This window comes from Callorhinchus milii, unplaced genomic scaffold, assembly GCF_018977255.1.
Source record: "Callorhinchus milii isolate IMCB2004 unplaced genomic scaffold, IMCB_Cmil_1.0 Scaffold21, whole genome shotgun sequence".
Taxonomy (NCBI): Eukaryota; Metazoa; Chordata; class Chondrichthyes; order Chimaeriformes; family Callorhinchidae; genus Callorhinchus; species Callorhinchus milii.
This window is the reverse complement of record NW_024704762.1, coordinates 7,075,574-7,090,756: the sequence shown is the minus strand read 5'-3', so window position 1 is coordinate 7,090,756 and position 15,183 is coordinate 7,075,574. Positions and strand designations below refer to the sequence as shown.

General features: G+C 46.8%; 1 protein-coding gene across 2 annotated transcripts; it reads left to right on the top strand.

Annotated features, from left to right (window-relative positions):
- Positions 1-8,583: 8,583 nt before the first annotated feature.
- Positions 8,584-11,595, top strand: fam174c (family with sequence similarity 174 member C). Of its 2 annotated transcripts, XM_042342889.1 has the most exons (4): positions 8,584-8,839; positions 10,255-10,374; positions 10,701-10,772; positions 11,134-11,595. In XM_042342889.1, exons 1-3 carry the CDS (start codon positions 8,643-8,645, stop codon positions 10,732-10,734), a joined length of 351 nt encoding a protein of 116 aa, XP_042198823.1. In that variant the 5' UTR covers positions 8,584-8,642; the 3' UTR covers positions 10,735-10,772; positions 11,134-11,595. The 2 variants fall into 2 exon arrangements, with proteins under 2 accessions (XP_042198823.1, XP_042198822.1); XM_042342888.1 differs by lacking the exon at positions 10,701-10,772 and having other exon boundaries at positions 8,585-8,839.
- The last annotated feature ends 3,588 nt before the right edge of the window (positions 11,596-15,183 follow it).

The window sequence follows — 15,183 nt, the reverse complement described above, 5'->3', positions numbered from 1 at the left end:
GGACTTGTCACTGAGTGAGGACACTGAGCTGGTGTTACCGATTGAATCAATCTATGGGTTAAAATTCAGGACCATATTAATTTCACATCCAAGCTGTGTCAATTCCAACATGTTGGACCTTAGTGATAATGGTCTCTGAATCTATGTGGAGTGAAGATTAAATTGGATTATTTCTGTTGATGGCTGCTCAGTTGAAAACAATCTTTCTTGACAACCTTTTTTTATAAGAGAAAAAACGTGTTGTGCACGTGACTTGTACCGTGTCCTTTAAACCCTTCCCTTTCCAAACGTGGCATTGTTTGAAATACACAGTCACTACACTTTACAATATAGTCTATGAAGCAATACACAGTATATTCAGACCTCTCAATGGGGTGATAAGGTGCTATATCAATTATTGTTATTATTACTCTGCAACCTTACACCTTGTTCATCTCCTGTTTTTAGTGTGAGAATGTCTGATGAGAAACGGTGTGAATGTGAAATGAAGCTATCAGTGACTGAATGATGCAGTGGGTTCAAATACCAGTTTCACCTCTGGATCCCATGTCTAGACTGAGCTCACACTGGGAGGAAGGGATAGTTAGAAGCACTGTTGGAGACACTTCTACAGGAATCTTTCTAAATCTTATGGTGACGAGTTTTGATTATCAAACTGGCCTGTCTCTGTCTTGACCTCTTTTGCTTTTGAGATTGGAACAAAGAGAGTGGGGGTGGGGGGAATTTCAATAATAATAATGAATTTGGTCAGGCCCATTGCCCCTTTAAAGGCTGTGTGTGGTTCAACTGACCCTAACCCAATTTACAACCCTCTGTCAATGGCTGAAAGCTACCAGCCTTATCTTTCCCCTGGGACAGAATGGAATCCCTTCAGTATTGAATGTCTTCTGTGGTTATTCCCCTACCCCCGCCTCGCCCCACCCCACACAAAAGAAGCCCAGCTCACTTTCCCGTCAAATAACATCTGCAGAAATGATCTGCCCGTTGTTTGTGATGAAGCGAGAATTCTACAAGTTAGAATCGGAGGAATGCGCAGGAAAGAGGGGGAAAAATGGCTTTGCAATTTGCATTAGGCTGAACCAAAACAAAAAAGGGGTTGCTTTACGAAGCCACACAGAGCGGAGAGACACCCATTGTTATGTAAAGTTAAGGGGGAATATATAAATCTGCTGTGATAATAGGAACCAAGGTGCCCCCTGGCTGCTTCTGTGCGTAAAGGTCTACCACCCACAGAGTAAGGCACGTACACCAGAGACCTCCAGTATTTCACCAGTGTGGAAATAACTCACTGCTTTAGTTTATAATAATAATAACAATCCTTCCATTTGATATATCTCCTTATCACGTCTTCGAGACGTTTCAAAGAGCTTCACAGAATATACTGTAAAGTGAACTGATTGTATATTTTGTGGGCAAAAGGTGGCAGTGTCCCACAAACAGTCGTGGAATGAGTGACCGAATTATTGTTATTTTTTGGGGGGACGCGTTATTATCCCCGGAAAGCGATCTGCCAATTGACTAACAACTGCTTTAACTTCACAAATGGTCTGAAAAAAGAGCAATTATTTAGCTGGCGCTGGAGCCGAACTCTTAACTAACTTTATAAAGTTTAAAGTCTATGGAGGGAGGCAAAGCAGCTAACTCAAGAGGGAATCTGACTGAGAACTATTCTGCCAATAATTAGATTGAGGGATATATATGGGAGATTATTATTATTATTATAGTAACAGTTGGTGTTATTATTAACTTTGTGACTGGCTGATTGCCTGCTGTGTTTTTCCCTGTCCCTGTAGCTTCCTGTGTTGCCATTAAATGTAAATTATTTATGTGCAGATTCTTGGCAGAAGCAATAATTTTAGTTTTGGAAGTCAAATCAATGACTGTCAATAAAAAAACTACTACTAATAATCCATTCATTTGATTTTGTCACGTCTTCGAGACGTCTCAAAGTGCTTCACAGTATATACTGTAAAGTGATTTGACTCTATATTTTCTTGGTGAAACACGGCGGCCAATTGCACACAGCAGTGTCCCACAAACAGTCGTGGATTGAGTGACCAAATTATTGGGCTGAGGGGAAAATGGTTCCCCCTCCCTTTCCCCCATCCATCCACCTCCGTTTTCCACAGGCCTTCGCGAAAAAGAAACTGCAACAACAAAAAAAAGCTATAAAACGTTAAACATACGGTACTTTTAATCCACAAGGAGACTGTAGAACACACCATTGCCTTTAATGGGTTAAGGAACCTCTGGAGAAATCTGCCAAAGTGCTCTATCAAGCCTGAAATACATCAGATTGCTGCAATAATGCCCGAACAATCAATGTGGCAAGAATTAATGACTAGATTCGATTTTACCAGGGGGTTCAGTGGGACGGAACATTGCTCTTTCACCTCTGGGACCTGGGTTCACATTCCTCCCACAGCTGCAATGACCTTGAGTGAACTCGGCACAGATTGCAATGAGCAGGAAGGAAGGAAGAAAGAAATCTGCCACAGGCAAGGCAGAAAGTTTGAGAGAACAGCTCAGACAGGTTGAGGGGTGAAGGAGAAGCGGCTATGGGAATGTGGGGGGCAGGGGGCGACGTAAGAGGGTTTTTAATCTGCTGGACAGGCTGTTGTAGAGAGAAAGTGAAATGAATTTTTTTTGACTTTCCGATCATTTTCACGGTGCTTCAGATGTCACTTTCTTACAACTTGGTGGTCTGAGTAAACTCTTGTTCCTCCAAAATATACTGTTTACCTTTCAAATACAGTCCACTACGCTTGAAAGCAATTACTTGTGAGTTAACGCTGTTTAATGTTTCAGCATTAATCCTTGCATTTGGTACAGGTATACCAATTGCAAGGATTATTGCAGTTACTGGGAGCCACTGTAACAGTGAAGCACTGTCGCTGATGTTGACAGTGAGGTTGCTGATAAATATTGGCAACTCACTCAAGACAAAAGAGACAGGAGCAAAGTGCTACGTCGTGGTCTGAGAAGATTAGGGCAATAGTAGGGAATCTGCCGTTGTTATTAAAAAGAGGTTATAGGGTTGAAGCAAAGTGTAACTCTGAGGTATTAAGTAGGACTGAGCTTCAGTCAGAGATGCCAAGCACAGCTTTGCTCCTGTATTAATTATGTCTTAGATGTCCCATAGCTCCCAGGCCAAACCTTTCATAGAGCAAAGAAGTGACTTGACCCCAATCTTTATTATTTTATTACTCTCTAAAGTAATAAAGATTGGGGGGCAGGTCACTTCTTTACTCTATAAAAGCTTTGGCCGGGGAGCCAAGGGACAGTTAAGACTTAATACAGCAGCGAATATGCGAATGGTTCAAATCTCAGCGGTGGTGCGGCTCAGTGTTGGGACTGTGTGAAGGCGATCGATGTAATAAGGAACAGAGTATAAAAGGAAGGGAATCTCTGGCTGAACGGGTGGGAATGTGAGCAAGTTTCAGTGGCAAAGCCCTGTACACATCGCACTCAGGTGTCACATACCCGGCCTCGGTGTGAGGCACAAGCTCAAAGCGAGCGGTGCCGACACCCAGTGTAACATCTGCCGCTCAAACCCCAGAGGACTGCCCCGGGGGTGGGGGGGGGAGGTGGGAGGGGGTGGGGGAGACTGCACACAATGGCCTTACCCTCACCCTTTCATCTCCTGCCATATAGTTTGACCTTCTCACGACCCTCATGGTGTCTGACAATGTCCTGCGGCCCCAGGCCCAGGGGGTGCGATGGAAGCAGAACTGCTATTATTCCTGTTTCAACCGTAATTCAAACGCTTTCTTGAAAACCTGCCCTTTTTTTCGCTGCCTCCCTTGACAGACTGCAAACAGCCTCTCGCTAGTAAGGGAGGAACAGGACGAGGTTAACCCCACAGGCCACTGGATGCTTTTGCAATGGCGGTCAATGTTGCCTAACTCCAATACTCTACCTGTGAGAAAAATTCCAATTCAGCCGATCCAACCCTAAGTTACCATTTGTTGTTCAAAATGCATGACTGTCTGCAGCTTCTCAATTGGCCTCTCAGCCCTAGTATTGACTGCGGGACTTGGGTGAATAAGGTAATAGGTAATAGGTTTATGAATAGGTTCATAAGGCAATTGGACTTGAGGTACAGATCAGCCATGATCTGATAGAATGGCGGAAGAGGCTTGAGCAGCTGAATGGTCTCGTCCTGTTCCTATGTTCCTAATTAACTCTGACATTTTTCTATTTTAGGCTATCAGTCTTCGCAGAGTGCTTTGAGAAATTATCCTACATGAAAGACACTATACAAGTGCAAGTTGTTATTGTTGAGCTGACTCCACATATCTGCAACTGGTGAAAGCACAAACTAAGATTAAAGGTTAAGTATTAATCGTGGATAAGTCGGGAGTAAAAAGATGCATTCAATGTAAATTAATTCATAGACTGCTTTCATGAAATGCAGGGTACAGCAGTGTATCAGGGCCTGGTTCGTGTATCAGCAGTTTAACAAGAGTAATATATATCCTGCGTGTTCAATAATGTCAAATTTAAGACCTTGGGTTCAAAGGAAAGGTTATGTAGCCAGAGACAGAGACAGGGGCAGAGACAGGGCAACTGAGGAATTTACAGACAAAGGGTTTAAAGAGAGAGCACTAATGAGACAGACAAGCGAGAGACGCAGTCAGACACACACACAGACTCTTTCCTCTAAGTTCAAACCAGGATAGAGGGTGGATCGTGGCGCGAGTCCCACAGTTTTGCCATCGTCAGGATTTAAGGCTAACGGAGATCTCAATTGCAAACAACTCGACGTGACCAGAAGCAGTAATAAGTAGAAAACGGTGCCTTAATTTGAGAGATTTTTAATAGCGTTCGCGTGTGAATCCTGCGGGTACCCAAGTGTGTCTGAGGCAGTCGTTTCTGATCTCTGCTCACGCGTGTGTACCCTTGCATGCGTTTGCGCATTTACACACACATATACACATCCTTGAGATGCTAAGGAAACTGTGAGTAGCGGTTTGTACCACTATATTGTCCTTCGGATTGTCACAAGGGGAGAAAATCTCTCCCTACCATTGCTGGGTCCTGTGTTCTAATGAGCACAGGATTAAAGGAAACAGGAAGGCTAGTTATTGCTTCCATCGCCCCTCGGCCTGTGGCCACAGGACATTGTCAGACACAATGAGGGTCGTGAGAAGGTTAAACTATATGGCAGGAGATGAAAGAGTGAGGGTAAGGCTGTTGTGTGTAGTGCCCCTTCCCCCTCCCACCTCCTCCCCACCCCGGGGCAGTCCTCTGGGGTTTGAGCGGCAGATGTTACACTGGGTGTCGGCACCGCTCGCTTTGAGCTTGTGCCTCACACCGAGGCCGGGTATGTGACACCTGAGTGCGATGTGTACAGGGCTTTGCCACTGAAACTTGCTCACACTCTCACCCGTTCAACCAGAGGTTCCTTTCAACGCCGCTCCTTTCAGATCAGCGGCCCACACACTGTCCCACACCTCCTCCCACACCCCCCACCCAACTCCTACCCCCAAAAAAGTGGTCCTTCAATCCACGACTGTTTGTGGGACACTACTGTGCGCATTGGTTACTGTGTTTCGTCCACAAAATACACAGTCACTCCACTTTACAATATATTCTGTGAAGTGCCTTGAGACGTCTCGACAGTGTGAAAAGGCGCTACACCAAATGCAAGGATTATTATTATTATTGTTGTTGTTGTTAACGAATGGGACAGACACGTGCAGCCCCATGAACCAGAGTAAGCCAGCACTGAATGAGTTAAGACGTCTTCTGTTGAGAAACTGTATACCCTGGGTTAGCAGGTTTCCCAACTCCCTGACACCCAACACCTCATAAACTCACTCACTTCCAAACAATGCGCCTTAAACACATGCAACACCGCAGATGCGAATGTAGGAGTTGGAACGGTTCTGGAATTTATTTCCTTGCAATTACACAAATGGGAGATTGAATGCAAAATTGGATTTCGTTTGTGAGCTTCAGATTCATTTTACACGGAGCGTGGAACGGAAACAGAAACACGCGCTCTCTGAATCCAGCTGTTACGGGGGCAAAAAAAATCAGAGGATGTGTAATTGGAACTTACAAGATTCATCCTTTTAATGAGTCTTGTAAATGATGTGTGGTACAATATACAGAGGCATTCATAATTTAATAGAAGGCTCTTGCTTTACAAATGCACAGCTCAGGGACCATTGTTCTCATCACATCTCCACTGTCCGTTACTGGATAATCTCCTGTCAATTTCCAGTCAATTTCATTCGTCCAATATTTAGCAGTTACTCTGTGCAATGAAGCCAATGTAAATCTGCAGGGAACCAGTTTAAAGGGAAAAGGCAAACCTGTCTGTAGGATACGGTATCGATGCAGATGTCTGAACAGAATGGCACATTAATTTATTTTTTACAGATTTCAGTAATTGTGTGCGGGAGTCTATAAAGAGAGATGTTGGCACTGTTTGTTTCACTTACAATAATGATATTTATAAGTCGTGCATCGATAAGACTTATCACGTCGTCGAGATATCTCAAACCATTTCACAGGATTTGTACGCTGCAAATATCCTATAAATAGCCACAAAGTGAATGACCAATTTTTATCTGGAGGATTGTTGGCCTAGATACCGGGAGAAACTTCCTCCTTTTTTCAAACAATACCGTGGGATCTTTAACGTCCACGTGGACAGGGAGATGGACCTCCTGATGTGAAAGGTGCTGTATCAAATCCAAGGTTTATTATTGGTATTAAAACCCCATTTCTCTGGGATGGTTCCACTGGGTAAGGTATTGTGGAAAAATTCATCAATATATTTCTGTCTGATATTGGAGCCAATACAAATTTGACGCAGTGAATCAGGAGTCACACTTCCATCTGCTGGCAACAATTGAAACAGCAGTATCTCCCCTGTCTCTCCTGAAGTCCTGGCCCGTGCTGAAGATCCTGTTCAAGGGTTCCTTGTGATCCCTGCTATTTGTCATTCTTCCTGTGTGAAAGCCCAGACAACAGGCATCAGATAATAATAATGATAATAATAATCCTTGCATTTGATACAGTGCTTTTCACGTCTTCTAGAAGTCTCAAAGCGCTTCACAGAATATACCGTAAAGCGAATTGACCGTATAACTTGTGGGCGAAACGCGGCAGCCAATTGCGCACAGCAGCGTCCCCACAAACAGTCGTGGATCGAAGTGACCAATTTATTATTGTTTTTTTTCTTGAGGGATTATTATCAGGCCTGTGGAGTAAGGAAACTTAGATAGGCAGCAGTTGCAAAGGAACAATCCTCCAAATAAAATTGGTCACTCGCTGCATCTGCACAGTGCATATCTTGAATTGGCCAATGTGAGCAATTTTCATCACTGTGTTTCCCTTCGCCCCCCCACCACCAGCTCTAACAGTGATAGCTGGAACCAGAGATTTTGCTGAAAATAATAACTGAGCAATTTGACTGTATATGTTGAAGGGAAAATCCTCCCACCGGCAACCCTTGTTATGTGTACATTCCACGCAGATGGGAACTTGCTTCCTTGATGACGACTGACTCATGTCTGTGGGCAACATGTGCTTAACAGATAAGGAATGGATTTCGCCCAATCTTATCAGTGCGCTGCACCAGAGTAAACAGTCAGAAAGTCAGAGATCGAACAAAGGTCAACATTTTACTCACACACACACACAAAAAAGGAAATGGGTTAATGACAGGTGCCCATTTAGGCCTGGCCCCACATGTTTTGGTGGGGGTGTGGGGGTGGTGTGGAAGGGCTGAGCCGGCTCCAAGGTGACAGACGTGATTTGCAACGGAATATCAGAATCGAGTTGATCCTCTGCGGAGATGGTCCTAGTCCGGACTGGTTGCCAGTACTCCGAGGCATCGCTGCTGCTGGACGAGCCAGCGCGGGATCTCTGTCGGGACTTGGAGGGGGCGGACCAGTCACCGGGAGCGAGGATTCTTTCCGCTCGGCTCCTGTTAACCCCGAAAGCTCAAGCTCCAGTGGGTGGGGTGATCCCAGCTTGACAAGCAGCTGGTAGCTTGCCAGTTGGTGCTGGTGGTGGCGGCGGGTGGGTTGGGGGGGCAATCGAGAATATCAAATTGGCGCGTTGGACGGGGGAAGAGGGTTGCGTGCTCAACTGAGGATGGGATTAAAATATATTGTTGGGGGCGGAGGAGAAGGAGCTTTCGCGCCAGTGTCTGGACCCGCGGGAGAGTGCGGGATGGACAGCACTTTGCTCTCCAAAGCGGCTGTGAACCGGATGCCTTTCAACAAAAGTGACCTGTTCACGTTGCCCCCCACCCCACCCCTCCAAAAGTGTCAAGAAAACAGGTTTTGAATGAATAAAAGAAATGGTAAGTCAGGGCAGCCTTTTTTTTTAAATCCAAGCAGCACAAGAAAAACCCGCCCAATGGGGCGCGAAACCCGCCCAATGGGGCGAGAAACCCGCCCCCAATCCGATCACACTGCGCGCGCGCGCGTGTGTGTGTGTGTGTTCCCCCCCCCCCCCGGCCCTTTGTGTCCGGGGAGGGTAGGAGCCGCCGGAGCGCTTGTGGCGTTGCGCTCGGGCCACGCGGGCGGTGTCACACGCGGGCGGGTCCGGGTCCGGGTCGGAAGCTCCAGCTGTTGCCGGCGGCGGCGGGTGGTGGTGGTGGAGGGGGGGAAGAGGGGATGAAGCCGGTGGCGTTCTCGCTGCTCTTGGCCGCGCTCGGCCGCTTGGCCGCCGCCGCAGACACCGGCAACTCGACGACGACGACGACGACGATGCACGGTTGGCTCCCGGCCTCCTCCATGCTGCACCGGGCGCTCTATGTCCTGCTCGGCCTCAGCGGCCTCGGCATCTTGTACTTCAGCCTCCGCAGCATCAGGTGATAGGCTCCGGCCCCGGCCTCACCCCCCCCCCCCCCCCCCAGGCCTCACCCCCCCCCCCCCAGGCCTCACCCCCCCCCCCCAGGCCTCACCCCCCCCCCCCCCCCCCAGGCCTCACCCCCCCCCCCCCAGGCCTCACCCCTCACCCCCCAGGCCTCACCCCCCCCCCCCCCAGGCCTCACCCCCCCCCCCCCCCGGCCTCAACCCCCCCCCAGGCCTCACCCCTCCCCCCCCCCCCAGGCCCCAACCCCCCCCCAGGCCCCAACCCCCCCCAGGCCTCAACCCCCCCCCTCCCCCAGGCCCCAACTCCTCCACACACCCCCAGACCCCAACCCCCCCCCTCGCCACCAGGCCCCAACCCTCAAAGGCCCAACCCCCAACTTTATTATTATTATTGTCGGTCTCTCTCTGACTCTTGAGTCAGAAGGTTGGGGGTTAAAGCCCCAGTTATTATAATAATAATAATAATAATCCTTGCATTTGATATAGCGCTTTTCACGTCTTCTCGACGTCCCAAAGCGCTTCACAGAACACACTGTAAAGTGAATTGACTGTATATTTGTGGGCGAACGCAGCAGCCAATTGCGCACAGTAATGTCCCACAGACAGTCGTGGATTGAAAGTGACCGATTTATTATTGTTTTTGGTTTTGGAGGGATTATTATTAGGCTCTGTGTGGAGTAAGGAAACTTGCCCAAGGTTTCGTCCTCTGCCGGGAATTGAACTCAGGTCTCTCACTTGCAAAGCGAGTGCTCTAACCACTGAGCTACAGGACTCCACATTCGCTACTTTGCGCTAATGCTGTGGGCCAGTGATGGTCAACTTTTATGATCGGCCAACAACAATAATCCTGGCGTTTGATAGAGTTACCTTTTCATATCGTCGAAGACATCTCAAAGCCCTTCACGAGATATACTGTAAAGTAGAGTGAATGCGTATTTTGTGGGTGGGTCAGTTTGAGCAGCGCTACCATTGAGCCGAGGCTGACAAAATAAATTTTCTTGGTTGAGGCAAACAAGCTTGAGATCTTCTTTTTAATGAGGGCTGAGCAGGCAAATGGAATTTGGGGAAGTTCCAGAGAGTTGTGACACAGTGGCTGAAGACTCGATTTGCACAAGAATATCCTACAAGTGGTTTGATCAGATAAGATGTGAATGTGGTGAACGTGGATGCTCAGAGATAGAGTCAGGTCACTGTGCTTTCCTGGCTCTGACTGATTGAACTTGGACTCGTTGCAAGTTTTAATCGTGAAAGAGTTCATCCTTGATGTTTTGAAGCAGAACAGCCCACAGGGTGCGCTCTCCACTGAACCTATTGACCCACAGTCTGTGCGGAAACGCAGTGTGAAATGCTTCGTTACGGCCAGTCAGCCTGCTTGCCATTATTATTAATAGATGATTTCAATTTAAAATAGATTAAAGAAAACGCAGAGGAAGAAGTACGGGCTACTCTCTTCCTACGACGATCACGTGGAGATGGCGGCAATGGATACAGATGATGATACAACTTTATTTGAAGCGAAAAGCGTAAGGAGGTGAGTGGAGGGGGGAGTGAGGTGTGGGAAAAGTGCTCAAGAGTGGGAGAGCAGCACCTCTGGGCACACTGAAGGCAAATACACATCACAGGCTATCTGTGATGTATTATTATTAATATTATAATATAATATTATTATCTGCACTGGGTTTGGGAGCCTCTCAGTGTTGAAGGCTTGTTTGACTTTAAATAGAGTGTTGGATAGGGAGTGTACAACTTTGTGATTCCGTGCATGTTTGCCTGCGTGCGTACAGATTGGGGTGAGTGAGGCCTGCGATGAATGCAGTGAGCGGACACCCTGATCTCCTGCTTTCTCTCTCACTGCAGGAGCGTTGACTACAGTGGCTCACATTCCTGCTGACTCGCAGCCTCTGCAAATGCTTTTTGCCCTGCTTCACTGTGAGTTTCCTTCAGTTTCAGGCTCCTCTCTCTCTCTCCCTCTCTCGCTGTCGTAACCTCCATGCACTTTGTCTGTCACTCTTCACTAGTACAGCTGCTCCTCTACTCTTTGCTGCACAGACACTAGCTCACCACTGGCACTATCCCAGCGCTTCACTTGGCTTCAGCATCTCTTGGTTCGGGAAGAGTGGGAAAGATCAGCCACATTTACTGCTCTAGATCGCTGTCCAGTGACCACCATAACACTCCCTCCCCACCCCCCCAAACAAGATGCCCATCTCCAAACTGCAATAAACTGATGCTTTAAGTCAAATACATCAATCAAATAGCATTTCAGCTGATGGAAATGTTTTACTTGCAGGTAAATGTGAACCAGAGGATGGAATGAATCTGATGTGATGTCTGGTGCAGCCTTGAACTGCTGAGCACTGAACACTTCCTTCCTGTCGCTCTGCTAATAATGTCCCACCTATTTCAGGCAGGTTTCTGCGCGACCTAAAACGAGTAATAATTTGGGGGCCAAATGAATAATTGGATGGACAAAACTTTCTGGAGCTTTTTCTTTGAGGAATTCCACTACTGTGCCCGAGTATCTACGTCGTTCGGGGAAAGGAACGGAATGCAGAAGGAGTGCAGCAACACATGCTTTTCTACAAGATAATATTTTTGGGGGCGTAGGGGGGAAATTGAGCTTTTTTTTTTTTGCAGAGGGCTACAGTGAGGCTTTGCCGATGTACAAAACTATTTTTATTTTAATCCAGTGTTTCTGGGGAATGATTTCTCTTCAACTGCTTTCTAAGCGGAGTAAAAAATGTAATTGATATTAAATGTTTCAGTGCTCTGTAATTGGCCGATACACAAGTTAATATTTAAGCAAGGTTCATATCCGGTAGCTGTCATTTAAAATGCTGCTGCAGTTGCTGCTTAGGTTAGTGTGGGTGGTTGTTGTCTATAACTACCATTTAACCTTGCACTGGAGCTCCTGATTGCTGCCGGCAGATGCGAGGCTTTGTTGGCTGTAACAGGGCCCAGGCATCACAGAAAAGCAGTTGCGATAGCGTGTGCATGTCTGTATGTGTGTGTGTAGCTGTTGCTCCTGTGAGCGTGTGTGCGTGTCTGAGTGAGTGTGTAGCTTGTGTTCCTGTGTGTGTGTGTGTGTCCCTTGTCTGCTGCTCTCAGAAGCTGGAATTACTTTTACAACGGCTCAGACTTTGAGTGAGCAGTATCATGCTCCAATGCAGTTGCCTCATGCTCCAGCGCAGCTGTACCTGTAATGCAGCGCGGGTTACTGCAGCAGAGCTGCGTGTGTCCAATCCCAGGCAGTGGAATCGAAGCTGGCCTATCATTTGTGTTCATATTGGAGCAGTGTAAGCCTTTAACTAAAACAAGGTTATTTGGGTTAAATGATATTTCTTTCATTTTTCCTTAAAACAGTTCAGCTTAGACTGTTCCACACGGCTATAGAGGAAATTCATTATTAAGGGCTGAAATGAAACATTTTTCACAAAAAGGAGAGTCTTGAGAATCAGACCTTCACTTGTTTTGCCTGGATCTGTAGATCCCAGGCCAGGACTATGGTCCTTTTGAAGGGAAAAGTGCTGAAGAGTCTGAATCGAAGGAGGGGGAAGAAAATGTCTCGAGTCAACACAAGTTTCTATGTTGCAATATTGATTCCAGTGTCAGCTGCTGGCGCTCGGTTTGGGCTGTGAGGATTGCTGAGCTCAGAGCTGCAGATCAAACTGAATATGTGAATCAAAGCCCTTTCCCTCATCCGCAGTTAACACTTAACCTGGCGGTATCAGCAAGGGACCGTGCTTGGGTTTGCTTAAAGATGCTCGTGTTTACTCCTTCAGGTAAAGATTGCACTGGTACATGGAGGCTATTCGGGGGCAACCGAATGGGGAGTTGGCTGATGTTCAAATCTTTCTGTAGTCGTAAGCAGGGTTTGACTGCAGCTTCCCCAGCATAATGCCATTCCACTTGTGTGTGTATATATGTGTGTGTTTGTGTGTGAGGGAGAGCGTGATTTGCACACCTCAGCAATGTGTGATGTGAACACAACTCAGTTGCTCCTTATGCATTGAGGATGCATCCTGCTGCTAAGGATATCTAAGGATGAAATGTCAACTCCCCTCCCAGGACATGTTTCACTGTCCCCCTCTGACAGCAAGTTAGAGTGCTCAAAGCTAAATTTACTTGCAAAGGTAATCGCCCACAAAATATACGGTTAATTCACTTTACTGTATATTCTGTGAAGCGCTTTGAGACGCCTCGTAGACATGATAAGGCGCCATATCAAATGCATGGATTATCATTATTATTAAGCAACAACTGGAACAGGTTGCCGGGAAAGGTGGTAGAGGCCAGAACATTAGACTCATTTAAAAAGCAAGCTGATGGGGTGGGGACGGGGGAGTTGAGCGGTAGTGTGGGTGTTCTGGAGGGATGAGATCGCACAGGCCGAAGGGCTTTCTTCATCCAGATCAATCTTGTGATCTTTATTGATTCGTTTGAGATTCACATTTTCCTGCTTTTTACCCCCACCCACAGTACTTGGGAGAATAGGCATTGAAACGCGCTTACAAAGTGAAGGCCTGCTGATGATCACAAGGTGGCACCGTTTGCCTGGCTTGAGAGTTGCTGCAACTCCACCGCCGGAGCAAGGCAGTGTCTTGTCAGCAGAGCAGCTTCTCAGGAAAATAAAACAAAATAATAAAACCTCTTCCCTTCCTCGACTTCGCTCTCGTGTCCCTTAGTGATTCAAAGACCTAAATCCTGTCCTCTTTCTCAATCTCTGTTACAATGTAAAACAAGTCCAACTGTGAAGTCTCATTATTTAATTCATCCTTTAACTTCTCTGCTGCCTCTCCCGAATGATTCCGTGAAATTTGCTTTTTCCAGGTCAGGTTCCCCCCGGACCTTTTCACACACAACCTTCAATATGTAGTCTTACCAGAGACCTGTCCAACAATGTAGAGTAGTAACCTCTTCTGACTTGTAGTCGAATACGCTTGGGATGTAATCTAGTGTTTGATTAACTGTGTTGACAGCAATTTCACAATGACTGAAAAGCTTTAGTAGCGGATCAATAGTTGCGCCCCAAACTGATGGGAAACAGTCTATTTAACACAAGTGGCATCTCCTTGGTCTTGTTACAGTGAGAACAGGGGCGGAGGGGGAGAGGGCTAGAAGTTTCTGTTTGTGGGGGGGGTTAAACGAGTCCCCCATCTTCAGGAGTTGAGGGGAGAGAAAATTCAGAATCCTTTTCAAAAGGGAAATTGATTTACGTCATTAGGAGAAGCCGCCCGTCCCAAGGGAACGCTCAGAAACTGCAACAAAACAAAGTGGAACTCTCTAAAAGCACTTGGATACCAATAAATCACATTAACCAATATTACAGGATCCCATTTGGTTACGCAGCATTTTTATGCATTAAAAGCAGGACGTTCACTGCCCCGATGTGCACCGCAGACACTCTCCCTCAATCCCTCCACCTTGCCTCCTCCCTCTCCCCTCTTTCAAGTCCCGCCTGAAAACTTTCCTCTTCGACGGTGCTTACGGAGTCGGAGTCAGGCTCCGCCACTGTTAAGCGCTCTGAGACTCTACCCTGCGTGACGGGCAATAAATAAGTGGAAGTTGTTGTTGTTGTGGAGGACGGTGTTTAAACTGCAGGGCTCGGTTGCAGTTAACAGCAGAGGAACCGATTCCAATTAGCCTTTGTTTACCTGGTTTTTCCAATAAAAAATACCGTGAAGTCGCATGACAGGAAAGGTCCCAATTCTTTTTCTTCTTCTGTAACTTTCTTCCTGAGGGACACAGTGTTAAACAGCAACTCCATTAGGGCGTCTTGGTGGGAAGAAAGATCCCCAATCACGCGAGCTACGTACATACTCAATTCACGACGGTTTGTGGGGACGCTGCCGTGCGCAATCGGCTGCCGCGTTTCGCCCACAAAATATACAGTCGACTCACTTTACATTCTGTGAATCGCTTTGAGACGTCTCGAAGGCGTGATAAGGCGCTATGTCAAATGCAGGGATTATTACAATTGTTAATCAACAACTGGAACAGGTTGCCAGGAAATGTGGCAGAGGTCATCGCATGCATTGTAATCACCTCACACACTGCATCCACCTCACACACTTCATCCACCTCGCATACACTGTATCCCAATTGGCTGCCCACAAAATATACAGTCAATTCACTTTACACTGTATGCTGTGAAGCGTTTTGAAACACCTTGAAGACGTGATAAGACGCTGTATCAAATGCGAGGATTATTATTATTGTGGCAAACCTAAACTCCATAAGAACGAATACCTGGCCAGATAATCTCTTCCTTCGTTCTTTATTCTTGGCCTGGCCTGATGCATAACTTGATGGTTTCAGCATGCAGTCTGTGCAAGGTCAA

Excerpts from the sequence above, each read along its gene's own strand:
- fam174c (XM_042342889.1), top strand. The coding sequence starts at position 8,643 with ATGAAGCCGGTGGCGTTCTCGCTGCTCTTGGCCGCGCTCGGCCGCTTG. Across the intron at positions 8,840-10,254 it reads TTCAGCCTCCGCAGCATCAG|ATTAAAGAAAACGCAGAGGA; the intron begins GTGATAGGCTCC and ends AATTTAAAATAG. Across the intron at positions 10,375-10,700 it reads GAAGCGAAAAGCGTAAGGAG|GAGCGTTGACTACAGTGGCT; the intron begins GTGAGTGGAGGG and ends CTCTCACTGCAG.